The sequence below is a fragment of the Spinacia oleracea genome, chromosome 2, assembly GCF_020520425.1.
Source record: "Spinacia oleracea cultivar Varoflay chromosome 2, BTI_SOV_V1, whole genome shotgun sequence".
NCBI classification, from domain to species: domain Eukaryota; kingdom Viridiplantae; phylum Streptophyta; class Magnoliopsida; order Caryophyllales; family Amaranthaceae; genus Spinacia; species Spinacia oleracea.
This window is the reverse complement of record NC_079488.1, coordinates 104,813,737-104,839,208: the sequence shown is the minus strand read 5'-3', so window position 1 is coordinate 104,839,208 and position 25,472 is coordinate 104,813,737. Positions and strand designations below refer to the sequence as shown.

Sequence of the window (25,472 nt, the reverse complement as noted above, 5' to 3'; positions counted from 1 at the left end):
TGGAAAAGTCTGGGTAGTGGGGTTTGAGTGTAAAGGGTTTTGGGATAAACTCAAAAATGAAAAACGGTAAAGGGAATGGTGAAATAGGTCTAACAAACAACAATAAAGGGAATGATATCAGCCTATTCTCTTTCCCTTTGATTATTACCCCCAACCAAACGCCCCAAACTAGCTCTCCAATTAGCTCTACAACAAGAACTATCTATTGGTCAACATTGGAGCTCTTGAGTGGAGCTTGAGGGGTTCTTGAGTAGCTCTTCATGGAGAGTTGCTTTAAGGTAGCTTTTGCCCAAGAGCCCTCCAAAAGTTTATTCTTGTTGAAAAGTGGGGAGTAACTTTGAAAAGTGGATAGTAACTTTGGGTAAAAAACAATTCATTATGGACCACCAAATGGTTTGGAGAGCTAACTTGAGGAACCAATGTTGGGGTGTTTTTAAAAATGAATTCTTAAGTGTATCTTGTAGAGAGATAGTGGTGTAGGGAGAGAGTGAAGAGGCATCCAAGAGCTCTTTTGAATAGCCAACCAATGTACATGCTCTATATTGGGGCTCTTGGAGTGGCTCTCCAAGTTGCTCTCCGACAAGAACTATCTCTTGTCCAACATTGAAGCTCTTGAGTGGTTCTTGAGGAGCTCTTGAGTTGCTCTTTATGGAGACATCTGTGCATGACACGAGTTTTGAACTAGTGTCTTACTCCCTCCGATTTTTTTTTAGTGGTTACATATATTACTTGCGACCATATTTATTTACGTACTACTTATTTAGAGGGTTACATTTTTATTTTTGGTAAGTTCTCTACTCACTCACGAAGTATATATCTTACTGTTTTATGAGACAACCACTACAATATACTCCCTTTCTACTTTGACTAAATGCTTTTCTCACCATCTTTTTCTACTTTCTATTTGTTTATTACTCCCTCCCATTTACTTCATTATTTATATTAAACTTCACTTTCTTAATGTACTTTTTTTTGGTGTTAGCACCCGGTTCACCCTTAGAGATAATCCTAATTTCGGACGAATTTTGAATGGATAGGTTACATTTCCCTCTCTATTATTGTTGCGGAGGATCGAACACGGGGATCATTCCTACCAAAGTCAGCCCCAATCATCACTTTCTTAATACACTTTCCTAATATTGGTCATCGATGATAATATAACGGGAAATGATAAATCCAAGGAATAATTCACTTCTTCCAAGTAAATCATCTTTGAAGAAATGTGGATTTCCTTGGAAGAAGTAAAAATTTCCTTGGATTTATCACTTCCCTAATATAACGGAGTTCTTAAAAAGACAACATACCGAAAGACCCCACAATTATCCACGTGGTTGGGCAATACAGCAAGTGCATGTACATCTCCTTAACCTCGCGAGTAGAAACACCCACCTCAACTCCGCTAATAATTTCATTTTCTACCAACAAACGCCGTCACTTCTACCAACTCAGGACTCAGGACTTCAGGAGTACCTCATTTCACCTTCTATCAGTCACTCTCCTTTTCTCCTCCTTCACGATTGATCGAAACTCGAGGTTGATTCACCAGGAGAGAGAAACAGCGATCGAGAGAGAGAAATTTCTGTGTTTTTCGAACGAAGTAATTTTTCGATTAATCAGAATATTCTCCAATCGTCGATCTTAAATTTTAGGGTTCCGGCGACTCCATTTTTTCCGACTGTTCAAATTTAATGGCATCGGAGGATGTGAAGACTAGTGAATCAGCCGTTTCGACGATCGTAAACCTTGCTGAAGAGGCCAAGATTGCTAGAGAAGGCGTTAAAGCTCCCAGCTATGCTGTTCTTACCATCTGCAAGTCTCTCGTTGCTGGTGGTGTCGCCGGAGGAGTGTAAGACTCTTTTCACTCTCTCTCTCTCTCTCTCCCTCTCCTGGGTTTTTATGAAATGTTGATAAAACTGAAAACTTTTCGGTACAATTGATTTATACAGTAAATGTGATCTTTTGTAGGAAATTTGATCACAGTGTTTATTGTTTTATGCAAATTGATGATTTAGTTTTGACATTTGCAAAAATTCGTTGTTCGGTTTTGATTTTGATTTTGATTCTGATTCTGATTCTGATGACTGTATGTTCCTGTTTTGTTGTTACAGTGGGTATGCATTGTTTGTTATAGCTTCTTCCAAAAAGTTTTCATTTTAGTTGTTTTGCTTACTTTCTTGATTGTTGGGTGAGTAAATGTCCATTTAATTGAATTTAGATCTTGTCATAATTTCTTAATCTTTAAGCACTGAGATTTATAGTCTTAAAGAGAGGGGTTTTGGATATGCATACCAGCATTTTAACAAAAACTGCTATCGATCTGCTGCAATATTTTTTTTGGGGGGGGGGGGGGGGGACACAATGCCCTCATAAATCAAAATATACATATATCTGTTTTCCTGGTTGTTATTGATGCCTTGTCAAGGAAAGGGGGAAGGGGCCAACAGATTTCAGGGATAATTTTTTAAGTAGATTTTGTCATTTTGAAGTTTGCAAGTGTTTATATTATTTGGGATTGAGAGAGGCAATTATAAATGGGTAGAAGTAAAAAATAAGGTTTTAGGAAGCAGCAATGCTCGGGGATGAAGTCATAGAAGGTAGTTGAAAGGAGTGGGTTAGTGTTTTGGGATGCGTAACTGATCATCTGGCACGTGGTCCTTAGGGTTAGGTGTCCTTTGATGCTGTGAGGTAGAGGTTGTGATTATTTCGTATTGGAACATTCCGGCTTTCTTTTGACCATGTTAAGTTTCAGGAGAGAAAATGTGGGGCACTGGGGCTTATGCTACCTGCTAGATGGTTGATGTTGGATTCTTTTTGAACTTTGAACTTTAGATGCAATGGGAGACAGATTACTTTATTGGTTTAAGAAATCTGTAATATTAAAGATTTGGCAGATTCTTCAGACATTGTTAATATGAGCACAATTTTTGCTCTTGATAATCACACAAGTAATTGATTCGGTTTTCTTGATTCGATTTGTTTTGTTGCTCGATTTCATTGAAGAATGGTTGATTTGCAGGGTATGTTCATGCTAATTGTATTCCCATTTCATTATGTATGCTATTTTGAAACTAGTTTACCATAGTTACCGGGAGAAATGTGTCTAAACAAGAAGTAGGTCAAATACTTATTCCTGTCTCTCTCTAAATGATTTGAGGCTTAAGTGATTAAATGATTTGAGGCTGCTGAGTGCTGGCTATGATCACTGAGGCAAAGGGTTCAACTGGCATTGCGAATTAGAAACATTGCAGTGCCAGTTTAAATATGCAATTCTAAGTTGCTGTTCCTTTATGATTGCCTTTTCAATGGTTTTGTAGATATTACGGAATATTTGGACTTAAGGGTTTGGTTGGTGTACTTTGTTGTAGGATTAAGTGAGTGAGACCATCTGTAGTAAGGGTTCACTTTTTAGCTAACTTGTTGGATGATTGATAGGTTTGTTTCTGCTGTAACCTCCCGAATTAGTAAGGGGAGAATACTTGTGTTTTCAACTCTTTCGTTGTTTTTCCCCTATACGAATCTAGACTTATTTTTCCATTGGATGTGTGTCTCAGGTCTCGTACTGCTGTTGCTCCCTTGGAACGCCTTAAGATATTGCTCCAGGTATTACTTTATTATTCTTAGGCTCTTAGCTACTGGAAAATAATCTATCAGCTTGAACAGGGAGTTGAGAAATTGCCCTTCTATTAAGAAGGCTGATTTAAACTTATTTTCCAGGTTCAAAATCCACATAGCATTAAATACAATGGAACTGTTCAAGGGTTAAAGTATATATGGCAGACGGAAGGATTTCGAGGACTGTTCAAGGGTAATGGAACAAATTGTGCACGCATTGTGCCAAACTCTGCAGTCAAGTTTTTCAGCTACGAGCAAGCTTCTAAGTAAGTATTGTTGGCTACATTTGAGGAACATGAACTTAATTTCTAGTATAACTGCTTGTCATATAAAATTTTCATTATTTTGGTCTTAGGCAGAACATTATTTATTGCATCTAGACACTTTGCTCTACCTCCTGAACTCCTGATTGCATTAATATAACTTGTACAGCTTCTGCTGGGATTATCTGCACATGGTCAGTTGCTACTTGCTAGAAATCCCTGTAACGGTGGATGTGAAATATAAACTAGTGACAGGCAATGTTGTTTCTGATGTGGCATGTGCTTTCTCTTTGGTCTCTGACTAGGTCAGTGCCATTGGTGTGTCATTCTTGCGCTTCTAGAATTTATAATCCCCCAGATAACTAGATAAGCACATAGTATTCGCTGTTATTGACTAGTGACTGGAAAGTACTATACTGAAAAGACTTGTCTAAAAGATGGTATCTTGAGTGTGAATTTATGCCCCTTTTCTTTGTTAATGATTACTCCACTTGTTACCTTTTTTTTCCAGGGGCATATTGTGGTTACATCAGCAACGGAGTGGAAATGGTACTTCTATCTTTATATTCATTTCATTGTTGAATTGTTACAACATTTCCCCTTCTAATTTTGTAGGGTGTGATTTTCTTCTTGCTATATGTAAATGTTACTTTTACCAACTGTTACTTAAAGCTGGTTGATTTCTGGTAGTATATAATATGTCACGGGGTTATTGTGTTTCTTACTGGATCATATTATTTCCTTCATTATTAATTAGATTGCTTCAGAGCAATACCAGATTCCCATCAGATATTGTCCGGCTGCGCTGTTCTAGGAAGGGGATTATTACTATGATCTGTCCTAGGACTACACTAGTTAAAAGAAAAGAGACTACGATTTTCTATTTTCACTTTATTTTTTCTGATTGGTCACCTTCTTGTTTAGCAATATTACTGTGTTTCATTCATGTAACTCATTCATGTTCTGTGACCCACCTTTCTCTTATCTAGTACAGTTGGCAAGGCTAAAGCTAGATGCTCACACAAAACTTGAAAGCTCTAGTATCAGTGACCTTATGATTCTCTTGTATACACAGCAACTTTAATAGGCTAAATATGGATCGCATCATGAGCTGTATCTGCACTAAAAGTGCAGTTATAGGAAACCTTATCCTTTTCTGGGATAAAATGATGGGGTGTTTCTTATAGATCCACACGATTGTCGTAATATACATCCTTGCATATTGTTTAATTGCTTATGTATGTTTCTTGCTGTGGATCTCTCTAGTCTGTCCCATACCGACTAGATTTGGCAGATGGAACTTTATCTTTTAGGAGGATTTTATCATGTGATGGTTTTTGGAATTCTATTGGAAATTGGAATTTGATGCTGGTTAAGCCTTAGAAATAATAAATATAGTGCTTTGGTTGTCAATTCCAGAGGATGCTGAACTCACTCCTTTATTGCGTCTTGGGGCTGGAGCATGTGCTGGCATCATAGCGATGTCTGCAACTTACCCGATGGACATGGTACGGGGCAGGATCACCGTACAGGTATTATGAATTGCCATGTTTATCATTTTCCTCTCTGCAAGTATCGTTATTATAGTTTACAGTTTTACACAAAAGCACTTTTGGTGGTGTTTGCTTCAAATGACATTTGCCTGTGTTTTCAGACTGCAAAGTCTCCATACCAGTACAGAGGCATGGTCCATGCGCTATCAACAATTCTTCGTGAGGAAGGTCCACGCGCTTTATACAAGGGCTGGCTTCCCTCTGTGATCGGAGTTGTAAGTCCTCTCATACGAAGTACTTTATGGATCCAGCTCTATGTGTTTAATTTTTCAAGTACATTGAATAGTTTTGGTTCAGAATGTATTTTGTATCCACTAGCTAGGGCTACGAGTCGAGTCGAGCCGGGTTTTAGTGTGTTTGAGCTGAGTTTGATACGATTAGTGTTCGAGCTAACTCGAGCTTTGAAAAATACTTGTTCGAGCTTGGCTCGTTAAGAATTTGGTTTGTTCGAGCTTTGTTCATGAACAAACTTGTTTGCATTTCGAGTTTGAGCTCGATCTTAAACGAGCTTAAATCGAGCTTGATAAAATAAACCAGCCCTAAATTACCTTTAAAAAAAATGTATATGAATCCATATAATTTTATTAAGTTTTTTCAAACCTTTCTACGATAATAATTATAAAATATAATAAAAAAAATTATTGGCCAATTTTTTTATATCTAACAATTTTTTTGATTTCATTTAAAAGATATAGAAAGAAACTAAAATAGTTATAAAGTTTCATATAGTTTTTCGAGATTGAACGAGTGTTTAATGAGTTATACTTTAACATAATCACACTACAAAAGAATTCTTAACGAGATTGAACATGAAGTTGTTCAAGCTTGACTTGTTTACTTAACAGCTTAATTTTTTTGTTCAGGCTTGTTTATTAACTTATCAAACGAGCTTTGACCGAGCTCATTCGCGAGTAGTTCACGAATGTATCGGCTCATTTGCATCCTTACCACTAGCTAACTAGCTAACAAACCATAGTTTCATATGGTTAAAATAGTAGCTTTCTCTTTGTTGTCAGGCATGAAGACAGTGCCACAGTATGCTTGTGGTATCTCCTTTCTCTTGATAGTTTAGTTAGTCTCTTCTCTCATCCACATCACCACCATCTCTTAATAAGAGTTACCCGTCAAAAAACCCAAGAAATACACCAATTATTCTCTCTTGTGTTAAGAGAATACACCAATAATAAGAGTTAACAGTATCCCCTTATTGTTGCTCTTAAGAGCTCATCAACTGGCTAGGGTGTCTCTAGTGAAATAAGATTCATATCATCTATTTATAATATGCAATCAGTTGACTAGACCAAAGTTAAGGGGTAACCTTTCCAAAATATTTCTCTTTGTATTGTATGCTAGAATCCGTAAACATAACTTTTTGGGCTTTGTGTGTGGTTAAGAAACAGTTGACCTTTTATAGCTTAGGCACTTTGTGAGAATATAACCTCTGTGGAATCTTGGTGGGGAAACTAGAGAGGGTATGTTTCTTGGATCTTGGGCAAAATTAAGTAGCACTCATTTAGCTAAAGATGGATTGCTAGATATAAAAACCGTCAGTGGAATCTTGGTGGAGAGGGTATGTTTCTTGGATATTGGGGAAAATAAAGTTTCACTCATTTAGATAAATATGGAATGCTAGATTTCTTAGCTTGTTTACTGTTTTACACAAGATGGGTTTTACCTTATGCAGGTTCTCTTGCATGTTTTGACGCTAGTTCTTACTCTTCTGGATATTATTTGCAGATTCCATATGTTGGTCTCAATTTCGCTGTGTATGAGTCATTAAAGGAATGGTTGGTGAAAGCTAGGCCATTTGGATTAATACAAGATAGTGAGTTGAGCGTGACAACAAGGCTCGGATGTGGGGCTGTTGCAGGGACTATTGGCCAAACTGTTGCTTACCCTCTCGATGTTATTCGCAGAAGGATGCAAATGGTTGGTTGGAAAGACGCTTCATCTATAGTAACCGGTGACGGAAGGGAAAAAGTCCCATTACAGTACAATGGCATGATCGATACATTTAGAAAAACCGTCAGACACGAGGGCTTCAGAGCTCTGTATAAAGGCCTGGTCCCTAATTCAGTAAAGGTCAGTGTTCAACATGGCTTGTGATGTGCTTTCTTAAACAATTTGCTGCTGCCAGTGTTGTTGAGGCTCACAGAATCACTGGCTAGTTTCCTTTATGGAATCTATTACATTATACTAAAACACCATGAATGACCCGTGTCACTTCCCGGTGCAAAATTTTCCCGCAAAAAAAATGTTTCCTAAAAAATCTTTTCTTTATTTTCTTTATTTTATTTTCTTTTTCTTTTTTATTAACTGTTTATATATGGAAAAGTCAACATTTGACTATCGATTATGAAAGTAATTATATGCCACATAAGAATTTGATAAAAATAATTTTTGGTAATGTTTTCGTCAAATTGATATACCAATAATGGAAAATATATTTACTTAATTTTTTGATCAAATATATTAGTATATCGAATATTTTGGTCAAACAACTTATCAAACATTTAAAATATGTAATAATTAGTAAGACGAACATTGTAGTAGATGATTAGATAAGTATGTTCAAGATTTTTTGATGCAATATTTTTAGGTAGAGAAATATTCCAGGCAAATACTATTAAAATTGGTCAAATAATTTAAGAATATCCGTGCATGCACGGGACCTAATCTAGTATCACATATGACTCGGGTAGTGTTCTCTTCACCTGAATTTGACTTATCTTATCTTATCTTATTGACCTTTATTTTATCTTATTTTATCTTATGTTATCTTATCAGACCTGAAATAAGTGAAAATAAGGTGAAGAGAACAGAGCCTCAGTTGCTTTTTATTGTGGCTTATACTTGCATCTCTTATTTTATCCAGGTTGTGCCATCCATATCGATTGCGTTTGTGACGTATGAGGTGGTGAAAGATGTTTTGGGAGTTGAAATGAGAATATCAGACTGAAGTTGCTGATTTGGGGTCTTAAAATCAGATATAAATTTTCTTCTTTTGGGTAGGCATTTGAAAGAATTAGGTAAATTTTGGTTGATGTATTGTATTTTTGCCCAATTTAGAACAAGCTAAGCTAGTACCAGATGCTAGCCTGTTTTATATGTTGCTTCTCTGTTTCCTGTCAGGGGTCCTTCAGAAAATCCCAATTATTTGGTTGTCAATTTTAAATTTAAATGCTTATTTGTAATAGTAAGTAGTTGCAATAATAAATTGATGGATCCATTTGCAGATTTGGTTGAGGCATTTCTGTCAGATGTTTACGCTTGATATACCAGCCCCTGGTTTTTAGACTTGTTGATCTTGGAATTTAATGCTCTGAGCTGCCTTTGTTGAACCAGATGTGCTCTTTTAGTGCCAATTTTGTGTGGCTCTTATGATTTGACTCCGTATTAGTACAAAACCCGGCCTGGCCCATGCTCGGATTTTGAATTAGGACTGAATTACTGCTGGTAATTTTTTGCCAACAACTATAATACTTGCTAGTACTCCGTACTTCGCAAGGAGGATGTTCTACATCCGTTCTTGAAAGTTCTTTACGGTTTCCGGTTTAGTTCATTCATGAAAGTTCTTTACACTCTACGTTATCCCATTTTTTGCGTATGAAATTTACATTTACACCCTTATTTGAAACATCATAACATATAAGTTGTACGGAGTAATATTTTATTATGGAAGTCAAGTTTAACTTACCCACTTGCATTGTTGGACAATTTGCAACCATTTATTTTTCCCACTTGTTATCCCTTTATCACATGTTCACCAAAATTTCTTAATTACCGTACAAATAGTAAGCGTAAAGAACATTTAGGAACGGAGGTAGTATTATTTTTCACATACATATAAACATTTACAAACGAGACAACTTGGAAAATAAGGACTTGTGACTCAGGAATCTGCATATTTAGGACATCATCCTCTCTGTATCTGTCAGCAAAACCCCTCAATATTACATAAAGAACATCAGGCCAAACATCTTCAGAGAGAACATGAACTCATATTTGAAGTTGTTCACATTTTTCGGCCATGCCTGAACACAACAAGAGAAAACATGCAATAAGCAAACAACTCGTTTGGATTGAGTTCGATTTGAGTCATATTTATAATTCCATGCTTAATTCTTATATTTGCATACCTGGAATCAAGAACCTTAGATTGTAATCCTGATCGTCGATCAGGGATTTTAAGGTCATCGAACCCACGCTTGCGAGTGTGCAACTTTGATACAAAGGCCTTATAATAATCTTGTTGATCTTTTTTGACCGTAAACTCCTCCACGTCATCCTCATATTCTAAAAGTTCTTGATTATTAGACAGACTAAGGGAAGCAATGATCATAACCAGGTTTAGCTCAACAAGGAACGACGACGCATCTGACTTCACTGATGATGGTGATGAATGATTCTCATTTTCCTCCTCTTCTTCATCAAAATCTAATTTTCCTGATGTTTCTCCCATTTTCTTAACCCCTGAATTCATTCATAATTCACAAACAATATGTAAACTATTTGATAATTATGATCATTGCTAGGAAATCATAGTTATCAACAACTTATATGGATGGATTGATGATGAAAAACCTAGAAAGTCGATCAGTTCAATTCCATAAGGAGAACATAAAATGAAAATTTCTAAAATGAAAATTGAATGACGATCGCTTATAAAATTGAGAAGATGAGAAATTACCAAAAATGAAAACATGCGTACCTGTAACTATCCAAATCGATCTGTAATGGAGTTGGAAATGGAGATATAAACGAGAGAGAGCTTTGTACTCCGTATTTTACCAAGTCTTCCAATAGGAATAAGATTAGTGGATTACTATTTACAAATGAGCTTAATTGGTGAGTTTGGAGTAGTAGCTAGCTTGAAATTGGGAAAGTGATACATGAATATGATCCGTGGTTGACTTCACGAGTATACAAATTTTGCGTCTCTTGTTGCGACATCTGTACCCTATACAACCGTGCTCTTCTCTCCTTTTCTCTCCAGCATTTACAAATTTTAAGGTGTCTTCGGCTGGAAGGTTTGGCTATTTTTTACCCTTTTGTTTTATTTTTGTTGTTGTTAGATTCAATCAAACTAAGTTGTCGAAGCGTGTTTAGTATAGTTTTGGTAGAGTGTCATCGTGTATTTGATTCTTTGGTAAAGAATCATAGAGTATGTGAAATCACAACAATTATCAAATGTTCAAATTCATTTAGATGAATCATTTGGAAATCGTTTCAACTTTCAAGGCTACAAGAAGTCGTTAGATCGTCTTAAAAAGCTTAAAGAGTAGTAAGTTTCCTATGATGGGGTTAGATAAGTATATGGGGTTTAGTTTTGGTGGAGTATCATCTTGCATTTGGTTCTTTGGTATAGAATTACTATGTGAGATTGTAACAGTCATCAATTTTTCAAATTGACTTAGATGAATCAGTTGGAAATCGTTTCAACTTTCAAGGCTACAAGAAGTCGTTACATCGTCTTAAAAAGCTTTCATCGATCTATGAGAGAACGGAAAGATGAGAAGGCCCGCATTCCCTTTGAGGGAGTCCCAAAGCCTATTCTTTCAAAGATAGTGTCCCAATTCGAAGTTTTTTTCCAAACAAAGAAGATTCTTTCTAAAACTGTTGTACATTACAGCGATATGTGCGAAAGATATCCTAGTGTAAGATCGAATTTTTGATTAACTTTGCTGTTAAAAGTTGGTAAAACGAAAAAATTTTAACTTTTTTTTAAGGTGGTAAAATAAAAGTTTGAGATTTTTAAGTGGTAAAATACAAATTCAAATTTTTTAAATAGTAAAACACCAAATTTCCTAAAGTTCATAATGGGCAAAAAAATAAAAAAATCTACCCAAACATATTTGATTTTGATTGCAATAATTGGAAAAGAGTGTGAAAGCACATCAATGGCTACCCTTGATTACGGGGGACCTAGTGTTTTTTTTGGGCGAAAAATGAGTCCTCAATTTGGTGAGACATGAATACCCTGACATGACAACCCCCAAATGTCATCTATATGACCATCACTACCAAAGAGGACACATCACACATAATTTCAGAGTCTTCCACTTCTGGTCTTGTTGTATTTCTACCTTCATTTTTTAAATATATTTTTTTTATTTAAATTTTTCTGTGGCCTAGGAAATTCGGTGTTGGGCATGCGAATCTCGATATGGATTGCCGCACCTCGAAAAAGGGGGGCTATAGTATCTTTAAACTCAAAACCACCCTCTCTCCCGTCTTCCCTGGTTTGGAAGCGATTCTTTGATTGAAAAAGATTGCATTTTTTTCATTGGTTTTTTTTGGATTAGATTAAAAAACAAAAACCCAGAAAGTTCACTTCTTCCTCACTTGCCCTCTTTAATTTGGTATGATTTCTTCTCTCTGTTTTTTTTACTGATTTGATGGAATTTGCTGTATTTTCTACTGTTTGGGAGTTCATAATTGGTGTTTTTATCTGGGGTTTTCTTGCTTTTGTGTGTGGGTTTGTAGTGATGTTGTTGCTGGATGGATTGTTTTGATTAGTTGCTGCATTTGATTACGTGAATTCAATTTAGGGATTGCTGTTCTTCGAATTAGTAGTGTTTGTAAAGCATCAATCAATATTATGCATTTTTATTCTTTTTGCTTTAGATGTTTTATATCATTGCTAAATGTCCATTCTAGTCAGGGGACTCAAGATAGGAGTATTCAATTTTGGCCAAAATTAAAGGTCTGATTCAAACATGTCACTGACAATCTATGATTTTCAATGGAGAGTTTAATATTATGCATTTTTATTCTTGTTGCTTTAGATGTTTTATTATCACTGCTAAATGTCCATTCTAGTCAGGGGACTCAAGATAGGAGTATTCAATTTTGCCCAAAATTAAATGTCTGATTCAAACATGTCACTGACAATCTATGATTTTCAATGGAGAGTTTAATATAAATGACTTTCTAGCAAATGATTAATGATGGTATTACATGTCATGACTCATGATGGTCTTTAGCCATGGTTGTGGTGGACTGAGAGAACTTCCTAACGCCCATGTGAGATCGGTCTTATGCAGACCAATTTGTGCCTTTTCCCGACTGAGGTTTTGGTGAAAACAATGGTCCTTGAGCTTGATGTCATTTAACTAATTTTAGTCTGTTGATTGTCTTTAGATGTATTACATGGTTTGCTTTGGATTGTCTTTCTTTCTCTTATTCACATATTATTTACTTTTAAGAGATTAGCACAATATATCGCACCTCTGCTAGTCTATGATACCTTTGTTTGAACCTGTATCTGTTATAAACTTATCTGTTAATTGTAGTCTATTTGTTTTTTCAGAGAATGCTCAAATGAGTTTGATATGTTCTAATGGACTTTTGTAACATTGAGGTGTAAACCATGATAACCGAGTTGGTTTTACTGGCATTGTGGAGTCATCTGTTGAGGCAATGTCTGCTAATGATTTAGGAGAGATCAAGATGGATGGTTCAGACTTGCCATTGAAGCATGAGGACTGCCCTGTGTTGGCATCACCAGTGATTTATGATTCGATGAGAAGTCAGTTGCAGGGGACTACAGAACACAAATGTACAGATACTATAGGAAGCAATAATTCAGAACAATGTGGAATACAAATCTCAGGGTTGGAGCCGCCTTGTGCTGCTGACCCTCAGTCACCTGAACATGATACAGGTCATGTAGTCAAAAGTTTTAAAATTGAAAATAATAAGGACAATATCTTAGATATATCCAAATTTTCTAGTAGTAAAGATGTGCCATTAAAGACGGGGCGCTGGCCACACTTGTCTCAGATGGTTGGTGGCCCTAGGAATACAATATCTCAAGGAAATTCACTTTCAAGAGCTAAAGATAAGCTTATGGTTAGCATTAAAGAGAATCCCAGGAGAAGTGATATTGATGCGTGGAATATGAGGCATGTAATGACCAAACATGTTGATGAGACAGGAAGAGTGTGCTCTGATGTGATGAATGGGAAGAATATCAATACCGAAAGTGCATTGCTCCCTCAGGATGCGAGGTTGAGGATATTATCCACGTCAAGTTTCTCACATTTTTTTGGGAAGAAAACCGCAAAGGGTAAAGGGGTTGTCTATGCACAGCTAGGAGACAAGGTAGACCTGGAAAGTGGTGGTAATTTCGATAGTAATGGAAGGATGGTTACTACATCAGGTATTACTTCTGATGTCCAAATGCAAATGTTGCAGCGTTGTAGCAGTGGGAATGTGGACTATGCTGGAGTTGACTTGAGGGAATGGCTTAAGCCTGGACATTGTGTGAGGAACAAAGTTGAGAGCCTTAACTTTTTCAGGCAAATTGCCGAGCTTGTAAGTTTGGCACATTCTCAAGGTCTTGTCTTGCAACAATTGAGGCCGTCATATTTTGTTATAACCCCATCAAATAAGTTAAAGTACATCGGCTCATCAACCCAGATAGACTTGCAAGTTCCTAATTCATTGGGTGGATGCAAGAAAAGGCCTCCAGAAGAAGATATCTATGCTTTATGTACCTCTGATGTGAAGCAACAGAAACTCATGAAAGTCCAAAACCATCCATCTTTAGCCACCATAATGACTAGTGTTAGGACTACAACAGTTCGAGAAACCAATTGTGATATAGGTAGCTCTTCTGGCTCTTATTATCCAGATGACAGGGCTTTGAGCATGGTGAGCCATCAGGCTACTGGATCGGAAACGTCTCCTCTGACAGACCGTCAGCTGGAGGAGAAGTGGTATGCTTGTCCTAAGGATCTTGATGAAAAGGATCACACATTTTCATCTAATATTTATAATCTCGGAGTGCTGCTTTTTGAGGTGAGGAAAACAATAGTTAACGAATTACTCATTTTCATTTCAGATAGCTATCCTGTGTTACTTTCTTGTAAAAGAAACTCCCTGCTATATAGCTAAGATAGTAGTATTGGGGATCTGGTATTTTTGGTGATTTGTGTAAATTCCTTTGGTATGTATGTTTTATCTTTTTTTGCCAAAAAAAATAAAAATCTATGCCGCTCTTGGAAAAGTTGGAAGATGGATGTAGAACCATCACTATTTTTGTCCTTTATTCTTTACCAAATGTGGAAAATAGGTATCACAATGATTTTCGTTAAACCTTGATAAAACCTTGAAAACTTATTTAATTCGTCTCTCTCAACAGTTGCTTTGTTCTTTTGACTCGCTGGAGACCCATTCTGCTGCAATGAGTGACATGCACTATCGGATTCTTCCACCATTCTTTTTGTGTGAAAACCCAAAGGAAGCTGGGTTTTGTCTCTGGCTTATTCATCCTAATTCATCATCTCGTCCAACAATAAGGTATCTCATCATGTAACCCTCATGTACTGGTTTTGAACAAGGGTTGGTTTTGAAGATATTTGCTAATATTTTCATGCTCTGTTTTTTTTTTTTGAATTCTGGATTGCAGTACAATATCATTTTATGCAATCAGGATAAGTTGAACATTTGCTGCATGTCGACCTCTGTATCTAAATAATGGGTTGTATTTGACTTTGGCCATAATTTTTTTAAATTTCATATTGGGATATTATGTGAAACAGCATTTCTAGATTCTCCCTAAGGCGTAATATTAGTATCATTTTATAGTTATTACTTCCTCCGTCCACAAAAAAAGTCCACCTCTGCATTTGTGATGGACAGATTCTGAGTCACGGAAATTATCCAGGACTAATATTTATAGAAATAGTTGACAATTACATAATGATATATAGTGGTTGCCAGATGCATATCTCTTCCGTTTTCTTTTCTTTTTCTTTCTGTGGGCAATAGAGGTTCAGTACTTCAGTTACGTATTTTGTAAGGTAGCGGCAGCCTAACAAATGAGGTGAAAAACTGTGACAAGTGTCAGCAGGATTTATACATATTAAATGTTCTCTAGGAATGGAAGTGCTAGGGTGAGTGGTTAAACTTAAACCTGAGAAAATAGAAAGAAGCACTTGTATAGACTGCTTCTTTTGGCTGGTTTCCATAGGCTCATTCTGCTTGTGCATGTTGTTGACGATAGAACGTGATGCTTTTGAGGTGATCTTGCATGTTTTGTGTAATACTTCGCATGTAACAGATGACTGACTGGAAATTTTCTTCTGTAACAGAGAAATACTTCACTCTGACCTTTTTTGCGGATCCCAAGAGTTGAATATCAGTGACGAGTTGGCAGTTTTCACTGATGATGCAAATATGGCCGAGTCAGAGCTTCTACTGGATTTTATAGTTTCTTTAAAAGAGAAGAAGCAGGACCATGCAATGAAATTAGTTGAAGATATTAGATGTATAGAAGCTGATATAAAAGGGTTATTGGGGAGGCCTTCCTCTAGAGCATCCCCACTTCATGCAAAAAGAAACTACAATCTTCAAGATTTTATTCAGTCGATTACTAGATCAGGTAGTAATGAGGATAGATTAAGAAACGATATGTCACAGCTTGAAAAGGCTTACTTTTTACTGCGAAGCAAAACTACTGAAACAACTGGTCTTGGTAGAGAAGATAGAGACTTGCTGAAGAAGAGAGAAACTGGGTCTCAGGTGCAAAAACAGAATGATATGGTAGACATGAACCAGGAATCTGCAAGTGGGTTGGATTTGTTTTTTGAAGGATTGTGCAAATTTACTTGCTACAATAAATTTGAGTTGCGTGGAACTCTCAGGAACGGGGATCTTCTAAATTCTGCTAATGTTATATGCTCTCTGAGCTTTGATCGTGATGAAGAATACATTGCTGTTGCTGGAGCATCCAAAAAAGTCAAGATATTTGAGTATTCTGCTCTTGTAAATGACACTATCGATATCCACTATCCCGTGATTGAAATAGGGAATAAATCCAAGCTTAGCTGCATTTCATGGAACAGCTATATCAGGAACTATTTGGCTTCTACTGATTATGAAGGTGTTGTTCAGGTGGTTACTCTTTTATAACAATGCATATTTACTTAACCTAATAAATATCATATGGTGTTTGATTTCCTTGAGATGAAACTCAGGTGTGGGATGCAAGCACTGGTGTTAGGTATTCTCAGCACACGGAACATCAGAAAAGGGCTTGGTCAATTGACTTCTCACGAATTGACCCAACAATGTTTGCCAGTGGAAGTGATGATTGCTCTGTGAAACTCTGGAGCACTAATGAAGTATAACTTCCAATTCCCTCAGCTCTCAAATTTTAAGTATAATTATGCTAAATCTGGGAGGATATTGCTTCTGTTTGCTAGGAACTTCAACATTTTGACCAAGAATAACGTTTATTAATGTATTTTTGTGCAGAAAAGATCAACCTGTACCATCTGGAGTCCGGCCAATGTATGCTGCGTACAATTCTCCCCTTACTCTTCTCATCTGTTGATGTTTGGTTCTGCTGACCATAAGATTTATGGTTATGATCTTCGGCACATGAGAATCCCTTGGTGTACATTAGCTGGTCATGAGAAGACTGTTAGCTATGTCAAATTCATGGATTCCGGAACACTTGTTTCTGCTTCAACAGACAATACGTTAAAGCTCTGGGATCTTAGCAAAACAAATTTATCTGGGACGTCCTCAGATGCTTGTCATTTAACCTTTAGTGGTCATACTAATAAGAAGGTTTCTGTGCATATCCTTCCCAGATCATTTTGGATTACCTCAGTCGCTTCTCTTTCTTATTTATTTCTTTTGTCTTTGCAGCATTTTGTAGGCTTGTCTGTTTGGGATGGATACATAGCTTGTGGTTCAGAGAGCAACGAGGTATGCTAGTCTTAGATTTCTGGCACTGTTTGATCTTTGATATAGATTTTATATCCCTTTTTCTTATATATGTCGTGTCCTATGATCTTCATATCAGTGCTCTTGCTTTATGTACTTCCTAATGGATGGAATTGCAGTTCTGGCTTTTCTTGAAACTTGACCTAGTATTGCACTTTTATTTTGTGATTTATCAAAGTCATTTGATTTGATCTACTTTCCCTGATTTTGTGGACCTTTCCCGATAAGACGGATTGCTGCTAACATCATTTATCATTTAAATAGCTTTAGACATAGAACAATGTCATTTTCTGAGCAGTTTAAGGGCGTTTTATGGGCATAATATCCTCAATTTTGATTTCTTGAGAAGCGATGGGAGGATACAAAACAAAATGAAACGTCCTGAGTTTGGTGTTTAATAAATGAACTTTTGTATAGGGGTGACTTCTTAGTTTATGAGATTCTGTCTTATCCTAAACTTCACAGTAAAATAAACATTAGATCTTGGTAGTTGGACACTTGGATTTCTTCATGTCCTAAGTCAGTTTATTTATGTGATGAAAACGAAATTTTACTGATGACATGTCTTTACTATCTTGAAAGGGTGTAATTTTTCTCTCATTTTCAAACTTGGGAGCTTTTTATTGATGAGAGTCTCTTGGAACTTCATCCATTATATTTCTTTTTCAGAAATTTTTGCTGTTATAATCTGTGAGCATAGAGCCTCAGTTTCTTTTTCCCTTGCAGATTTTCACTTACTACAAATCCCTACCAATGCCAATCACCTCTTACAAACTTAGTTCCATCAATCCTACATCTCAGCATGAGGTTAGGGATGATGATGGACTTTTTGTGTCGAGTGTCTGTTGGAGAAGCAAATCAAACACTGTCCTTGCTGCTAACTCAAGCGGAAGCATTAGGTTACTGCAGCTCGTATGATTAAAGAATCCCGAATGCTTATCAGTGAGTCAACATTCGGTATTTTTCTGCTTGTCAGTGGGGCATGGTGATTAAACACCAGCAAACAAGTCAATGGAAGCAATTCAATTATGGTCACAATTTCAGCAAAGGGAAGAGAGGTTTACTTCCTTTGGGTTTGGAAGCTATCAAAACAAAGGTGAGGTTTTCCATCAGAATAACGGGATGTCATCCAAGACAAGTGAGACCAGGGGATCAAAGGAGACAAATAAGTGCCTTGGTGAAGGCTTCTTATACAGTGGCTGTGTTGTGATGTTGCATATCAGTTATTTAACAGGAAAACTGGGGAGTATATCGCGGTCTCCTTTTTCAGCTGTTTGATATCGATAGCTTCTTAGCAATATAAAAGGTCTCTTTACATTAATTTGAATCTTCCACAACACTACTTGTTAGGGTGTGCCGTGTTCTTTAAGTTTCGTCCTCCCTCCTTTAGTTATTGTCTGCGCCTGGGGAGAGTCGCAGGTGGCCACAGGCTGCACCTTAGGTATGAATTTTCTGTTTTCCTGACAAGGACTTCATTTTCGTTATTCTTTCTCGTTCCCTTTTGTATTTTTATTTATTTATTTTTGAAATCGGCAGATGTCTTGGAAGATGCTGTATGAAAGCTCTGCCGCTCATTTTACAATATTGAACTATACAGGGCTCTAGCATTGGTATGTATGTATGTTCTGGCTATATAATTAAAGAGGACGTGTTTAATGGGTTTTCTTTTCCTACCTATTAAAATTGTTTTTTTTTTTCTTAATACAGATATAGTTAGTGTCTACTTGCTATCTGCAAGGTCACGGGTTCGATCCCCGGAAACAACCTCTTTGTAAAATAAGGGTAAGGTTACGTACGATGGACCTTCCCCAAACCCGAAGCTAAGTAGCAGGAGTTGTGTGCACTGGGTACGACCTTACTGATATAGTCAGTAATTATGTTTTTTTTTCAACATCTATCTGCAATCATTATTGTCTTATTGAATAATTCGTGTATGCTATTTGCTAACTCATCCTTTATGTATGTTTTAGGGAATTTTGAGTTGTGACTCTTTTGAGTATTTTTAGACATCTTCTTCTGTGATATTACTTCTACCCTAACTTTATTCCACTATTACCTGATTAGCTAGTATGAGATTGGGTACGGGTTTGTAATTCGCTACGTAATTAAATTAGACCAAAATTGAACCATTTTCATGTTATAATCCTCTTCCTTGGTTGCTGGTTCGTGTGGTGATTAGAGAGTTTGGTAAAACTGCTTTATTCACAAGGAAATATTGTTTAAAACTATTAAAGATCATATTGGTAAAGAAGGTCCTAGCTGGTTGTCAATGCCTTGACTTTTAAGCATGACAAGTGTATAGTACCGAGCTTTATGCTTGTGTCTACCCCCCTCCCTAGTAGCGACTCTTTAGACGAAAAAAGAAGCATGCACTGTTGTTTCAGATACCTTGCGCAAGAAGTAAATTGCGTGATTATCCATTATAATTCAGAAATCACACATTAGATCATTTTTACTTTCAAAAACTAAAAGAACTACTGAAGCTATGTTTAACTACTATTTCCTCTCCCTACTTAACATGTGCTTCTTCCAGCTATAGAGCTACAGTATTACAGATGTCTTATTTGATTTACAGTGTATGTGAATGAGCTTTTAGAACTGAAAGAGAAATGGAAAAAAAACTAATTGTCTTTGGCAACACTTTGATTAGGTTGTGTTCTCTAGTTTATAAAAGAGATTTCTGTCGGCCTAATTGCTTATGGTAACTCAGAATCTGATGCATGGCCGGACTTCCTCCGGATCCGGGAATTCACAAGAAGCCTGTGGTTATCTGGTGTTAAGTGCATACTACTTGAACAGCGTAAAAGTTGAGGAGGTCTTAGAGATCGCTCTTTAGGTGTTCCTGAGATACCAAACATAATAGATGATGCTCTGTTACATGTTGCCACCATAAATCTCTATATTTTTTTCCCTTCTGATTTCTACTTTACACTACGTTTGGATAAGCAAAAATGGAGAGAAAGGGAGGGAAAGGTAAGGGAACAAGCTCCCTTGTTTGGATAAAAGGTTGGGGGAAGGAAAAGGGAGGGATCCATTTTCCCTCCCTATTTAATAAGTACTATATTCCTCCAGAATTGGAGATTTGGAGGGTAAATAGAGCTCACCTCCCCCTTCCCTTTCTTTCCCCTCCCCTTTCTCCTCTTTTTCTTCCCTTCCATTCCCTATTTTGTTATCCAAACACACCGTTAAAGTCTCTAAATAGGTTTAAAAATAATATTTTGAAATTTTCCCATTACCAAATTCACCATTCCAGTGATTGACTCAGTCTGTCTGTTAATTTTTCTTAGGTCTTCAAAGGAACTTAATTATTGTAATACCACTATCATATGTGGAATGAAAGCATAATTGCTATCCTTAAAGTTGCCATGATCATTTTAAATAAAAAGTTTTATGATTGCTTATGGAGATACTAAAGATAAAATATGTGAGGTCTTCCAATGACGAAATTATGTTGTGGGAGAAACTTCTAAGTTCTAAAATATGGTGCAACTGTGCAAGCATACCTGGATATTTATTTGGTTTTGTATCTGGAAACCTACTAACTAACGAACGCCTCTTTTTCATATAGTCATCAGGAATTGGATTCTTCCTTTCTGTGACGGAGAGAAGAGGATTATCTGCAGTTGCCACATGCTCATCACCAGAAATAGAAGCTGCTTCATTGCCAGATTCTGAGGAATCTTTGCTATTGGATATGCATTTTTCCCTCTCCGTTACTCGATATGCAAACATCTGAAATGGAATTTCCGAAACAGGATATGGCTCATTGCTCATCCAAGAAGGAAATTTCTTAAGAAGCCCTGACTCAATGTCAAAGTAATCAATATGAGGAACAGGTGTATCTGGGTGGTTGTAATCTGGGTTCATCACGAGAAATCTTTTTATATAACGAAGTATCCTGCAAATGGACGAGAAAGTTGGCCGTTGATCTGGATCCGAATGCCAACATCTCTTAGTTAAACTTGTTGCGTATTTTGGGCAGTGATGTGAGAAGAGCGGCCTTTCCCCAGCTCTTATGTTTCGGCTCATCTTATCTCCTTGAAGATGAGAGTCTTCGAAAGGGACTTTTCCTGTTAGAAGTTCAAAACAGATCATACCAAAGCTGTACACATCAGACTTCTCTGTGTACTTTGCATCCATTCCACCTTTTGATTCTTCTTGCTCTGTTAAGACTTCTGGTGAATGCCAGATGTATGATAGTTCCTCACCTGGGTTTGAATTCTTTTGAGAGAGGCTTGTCACTGATGATAGACCAAATCTTGTAACTTTTACATGGATATGAGTATGACCCTCTGAAGAATGGTTTTGCACTTTGGTGAAAATGTTTGAAGGTTTCAAATCACCATGATATATTTTCTTTGAGTGAAGATACTCCATACCTCTTGCTATCTGAAGCATTATGTCTAATGCAACAGGAAAAGGAAGTGGAATGTGCTTCTTTAGGGTATGAAATTCTTTAATATGGGTACAAAGATTCCTGCTCATTTGCTCTGTAACAAGGAAACACTCTTTCTTTTCATCATCCAAGAAACCACAAAGAAACTGTAGTATATTTGGGTGAGAAAGAGATAATAGTTGAGTTATTTCAGGAACTAGAGACTCTATGTTTCCTTTAATATGTCGAAGAAGAAAGGTTTCACCCAACCAGGATATCTCTTTGTATTCGCCTCCATTTCCCAGCCGTTTTCTTACTTGGTAGTCTTTTGAATTCAGCAAAACTGAGCATGGTAAAAGCTCTCCATTCAAGGACCCTGTAACATCCAAATTCTTCAAGAGAAGATTCATCAACTGTTGCCCGTACTTTGTTGATCCAGGTATTCTTTTTTCCCGGATTTTATCAACTAAATTCCATTGATCTTCTTTCCAAACTGCATCAATCCGATTGCAGAATTCTTCAGTAACCATGTATTGTTTCCCATGTTTCCATTTGAAAAGTTTAGGGTCATTCCATTCATTTTGATATTTTCTTGACCAAACGAGCCTCCTTTTATTAATCTGATCATCATCCCAACTGGATAATTCTCCTGCAGTTTCTATTGCCTCAATAACAATTGGAATGCAGCAAAGAAGATTATGCATATGGATTTCAACAGCGTCTCGATTTTGGTTCAATAATATGGCTTTGGCCCACCAAACCTTGTTCTCGAAACAGTTTCTGACATATGTATCAGCTTCTCGAAGTATCTTGTGGAGTTCCTTGAAGGGTTGTTCGAGGATTCTCCAATTTCTATGCTTATCTTCAAATCTTAAGTTGGTTCTCATTTCATCTGCAATTGTCTCATAAGCCAAGGTTAGAGCATCAAAGAGAAAACAGCATTGCCTTTGATTGATTTGAATGCTGTGTTGGAATACCATCAATGCCTTTAGACTACCCAGAACTTCGCCAATCTGCCGGAAATGCTCCATTCCTGTCAGATTCTGCAAACGGGGCGCAATCTTTATGTTGTCAGGGCTAATGGAATGTGTAATTTTCGCGGTAGCATGAAATGTTTACATGATGTTAGAGCTTGCATGGAGTTATTATGGATAGATTCTTCTGATGAAATTGTTTTTGTCAAACTGGAAATTTTCGGCCAAACTGGTGGATTCCATGTACAGAAGTTGCTTGTATTCCTTTAACAAATTTATAGTGAAATAGGCGGTATGAATTGGTCTTGGAACTTCTTTTTTTTCAGAATAACATGAAAATTATGAACCAATATATTTCAATTGAAGCAGAAAATATTGTACCATGCAAAATCCATATTGATGCTACCTGAAAATTTTAGCATTTTGCTGTTTTTTTTTCCAATTTTTGGAGTCCTTTCCTCAAATTCTAATTTTAGCGATGCACCAAGTGACCTCATCCTTGTTGCTGCTTTCATTGCTGAATTTCAGCCAAAGACATGGATGGCAAATAATTCCTATATATATATTTATATGCCGTTCTCTAGATTGCATTTATGAACAATTTGCAATTCAAGCTTATACAAACAGAAATTTTCGGTTCTCCCACTTTTAACCATACGCCTCAAAATCCTCGTCCTATCATGTGAACTCCATTCTAAATACGGAGTTGTTACAAAAATAAAATTAGCAAACTTTCGAGGAAGATTTGTCCACTCGCCTAACGCGGTAGGAACTCCTCGTAGTAGGGAGAACAAAGATTAAATCTCCCTAATTCTAAATACGTAGTTAAAAAAGTAAAATAATACAGTAGGTATACAAGAAACACAAGACGTGCCGCTTAAGGGAGATATCGGGTTCAAGTCTCGCCGTATGCAGAAATTTTGTTGGGAGACTCACCTACCATAAGCAAGGTGTGCGACCCGTGCTCCGGTAAATCGGGTGTGCTATGCGTAAAAGAAACACAAGACATCGGACATGATGCAAACTGTAGATGCACACAAATCAAATGTCAAAACTTTGCAATAATTGATGTGGAAAGCATTGTATCGAACTGCTGGTTATAACTTAAAGTAGTAATCTCAATGCCCCAAACCAACTTTTGTGGCCTCAAGTTTCCAACTACTACACTAATTTGCAGTTTATGATGTCGGGCACAACTTATTTTTTTTTTTATTTTTTTTTTACCAACGAGAACCAGGGATAGAACAGGGTGACGTCCCGAGTTATTTAATGTAATTTGAAAATTAAAATTGTAATAAAAACATATTAAGGGAAAATTGAATTTGAAAATAGTTGATTCATTTTGTGATTTAATCTGTACCTTACACAAAAATTAAGTTGGTTTGATACTCAATACCCTTTATTCCACTCAAATTTTTTGGAAAACCGACGCAACTTTCATTTATTTTTTCAACACGACACAATATGTAAATTAAGTCCCATTTATATTTGTATACGTTTATTTATTATTCTTAAATTTATCTACAGTAGCATACTAGCATCAGAGGAGAAGAGATAAGTTGGTGAGTGGTGACCATAGCAAACTCCAAGAGACGGATTAATTGTCTACCATTAATCCATTACTCAACCACCACTATAATAATCTCATCATCTTAGCACCACAATTTTTCCTAAACAGTGCTAACTAATAATTCAGCACCCATGATTAATTCCGTGGATCGATCGATCAATAGTTTTATTTTGTTTTCATAATCGATAAATAAGCATCAATATAATATAAACGCATCTTTTTACTGGCATGGATGTTTAAGTTGAAATGTTATGACAAAATCACGTGTAATTATTTATACATAACATTACCTTCCTAAGGATAGGTAAGAAGAAGGAAGCCGACCGAACCAGCACCTAGTACATGTTAACCAGCCCGGCTACGCATGTCTTCGTTTGAGTCACTCTCAAGCATTTTGCAACTATGACCTCCAAGTTATAAGGTGAATTTTCCACCAACTCCAATCGACTAATCGTTTAGACGTGTGTGCATGTGATTAAGTTATGTATGTTCCAAAAATATTTAGCGGAAATAATAATAACCTTTGAAAAGTTAGGTGAGATTAATAATAAAGTCGGGCACTAATATCAATATGATAACTGATCAGATATCACGAGCCTTGGTATGTCCACAAGACGATATTGATTGATTGTAGGGCAAGATAACGTAATGTCCACAAAAAACGTACACATATTGCCTATATAAACACTAGATCATACATCATTATGTATATTATGTTAATTGTTAAACCATATTACTTATAAATTACTTATAAATTATTATTGGAAAAGTATACTAGCTAGTAAAAATGGAGCAAATAGCAAGTAGGCAAAGTGTAAAGAATGGGCAGCAAGGAGGGCAGCAATGGCAGACGGTGCATGGGTTTCAAATGCCAGTTCATTATCCAAAGTATAGTCGCGCCGATTATGAAGTCATGCCTGAATGGAGGCTTGATTGCTTGCTTAATCAGTACGGACTCCCTGTTTCCGGTGATATTCATCACAAGAGAAACTTTGTCATCGGAGCTTTCTTGTGGTAGACGATATGATCCCATCTATATATAATATACCTAGCTCAGCTCGATCTAGCTAATTAATAAGTTTGCACATTCGTGTAATGCATGTGTGCTTATATGATAATTTAAATAATTAAGGAATATTATGCATGGAGTCTTAGGAGTAATTATATATATTAGGTTAATTTGGAGTTTTAAGTTTGTGTGTTTCATGTGTTCCCTTGCTTAATGAGTAATTTGATCGAGAATTCTCTATGGTGACTTTATGGAGTTGTTATAATCCCTTTCAATCCACAATATGCTCCAACTTGAAAGGGTTTGTTAAGGATACAAATTAATGTTTGATATTATGCATGATAGTTTTCTAATGGCAGTATATATATATATAT

General features: G+C 36.5%; 4 protein-coding genes across 5 annotated transcripts; 2 read left to right on the top strand and 2 right to left on the bottom strand.

Moving 5' to 3' along the window:
- Positions 1-1,397: 1,397 nt before the first annotated feature.
- LOC110790414 (mitochondrial adenine nucleotide transporter ADNT1) lies at positions 1,398-8,665 on the top strand. The gene is made up of 8 exons (XM_021995197.2): positions 1,398-1,846; positions 3,552-3,600; positions 3,715-3,878; positions 4,387-4,424; positions 5,295-5,407; positions 5,530-5,643; positions 7,166-7,510; positions 8,304-8,665. Exons 1-8 carry the CDS (start codon positions 1,689-1,691, stop codon positions 8,385-8,387), a joined length of 1,065 nt encoding a protein of 354 aa, XP_021850889.1. The 5' UTR covers positions 1,398-1,688; the 3' UTR covers positions 8,388-8,665.
- A 558-nt stretch (positions 8,666-9,223) lies between these two features.
- Positions 9,224-10,489, bottom strand: LOC110790424 (uncharacterized). Its single transcript, XM_021995205.2, has 3 exons — positions 10,140-10,489; positions 9,568-9,901; positions 9,224-9,462 (listed from the first exon to the last, which is right to left on the bottom strand). Exons 2-3 carry the CDS (start codon positions 9,888-9,890, stop codon positions 9,444-9,446), a joined length of 342 nt encoding a protein of 113 aa, XP_021850897.1. The 5' UTR covers positions 9,891-9,901; positions 10,140-10,489; the 3' UTR covers positions 9,224-9,443.
- Positions 10,490-11,462: 973 nt separating this feature from the next.
- Positions 11,463-22,884, top strand: LOC110790393 (protein SUPPRESSOR OF PHYA-105 1). Of its 2 annotated transcripts, XM_021995178.2 has the most exons (12): positions 11,467-11,790; positions 12,741-14,233; positions 14,577-14,734; positions 15,529-16,330; positions 16,414-16,560; positions 16,694-17,011; positions 17,093-17,152; positions 17,897-18,611; positions 18,707-18,780; positions 18,878-19,017; positions 20,739-21,984; positions 22,201-22,884. In XM_021995178.2, the coding sequence occupies exons 2-8, from the start codon at positions 12,851-12,853 to the stop codon at positions 18,086-18,088; spliced, it is 3,060 nt and encodes a 1,019-aa protein (XP_021850870.1). In that variant the 5' UTR covers positions 11,467-11,790; positions 12,741-12,850; the 3' UTR covers positions 18,089-18,611; positions 18,707-18,780; positions 18,878-19,017; positions 20,739-21,984; positions 22,201-22,884. The 2 variants fall into 2 exon arrangements, with proteins under 2 accessions (XP_021850874.1, XP_021850870.1); XM_021995182.2 differs by lacking the exons at positions 17,093-17,152; positions 17,897-18,611; positions 18,707-18,780; ... (1 more) ...; positions 20,739-21,984; positions 22,201-22,884 and having other exon boundaries at positions 11,463-11,790; positions 16,699-16,930.
- On the bottom strand, positions 19,565-22,576 carry LOC110790407 (uncharacterized). Its single transcript, XM_021995185.2, has 2 exons — positions 20,674-22,576; positions 19,565-20,012 (listed from the first exon to the last, which is right to left on the bottom strand). Exons 1-2 carry the CDS (start codon positions 22,574-22,576, stop codon positions 19,867-19,869), a joined length of 2,049 nt encoding a protein of 682 aa, XP_021850877.2. The 3' UTR covers positions 19,565-19,866.
- Positions 22,885-25,472: the final 2,588 nt, after the last annotated feature.

Coding starts and splice junctions, on each gene's coding strand:
- LOC110790424 (XM_021995205.2), bottom strand. CDS start 9,890: ATGGGAGAAACATCAGGAAAATTAGATTTTGATGAAGAAGAGGAGGAA.
- LOC110790393 (XM_021995178.2), top strand. CDS start 12,851: ATGTCTGCTAATGATTTAGGAGAGATCAAGATGGATGGTTCAGACTTG. Junction 14,234..14,576: donor TCGGAGTGCTGCTTTTTGAG/GTGAGGAAAACA, acceptor CTCTCTCAACAG/TTGCTTTGTTCTTTTGACTC. Junction 17,153..17,896: donor GTGGTTCAGAGAGCAACGAG/GTATGCTAGTCT, acceptor TTTCCCTTGCAG/ATTTTCACTTACTACAAATC.
- LOC110790414 (XM_021995197.2), top strand. CDS start 1,689: ATGGCATCGGAGGATGTGAAGACTAGTGAATCAGCCGTTTCGACGATC. Junction 3,879..4,386: donor AGCTACGAGCAAGCTTCTAA/GTAAGTATTGTT, acceptor TTTTTTTTCCAG/GGGCATATTGTGGTTACATC. Junction 7,511..8,303: donor TGGTCCCTAATTCAGTAAAG/GTCAGTGTTCAA, acceptor TATTTTATCCAG/GTTGTGCCATCCATATCGAT.
- LOC110790407 (XM_021995185.2), bottom strand. CDS start 22,576: ATGGAGCATTTCCGGCAGATTGGCGAAGTTCTGGGTAGTCTAAAGGCA. Junction 20,013..20,673: donor AAAACCAAATAAATATCCAG/GTATGCTTGCAC, acceptor TTGGTATCTCAG/GAACACCTAAAGAGCGATCT.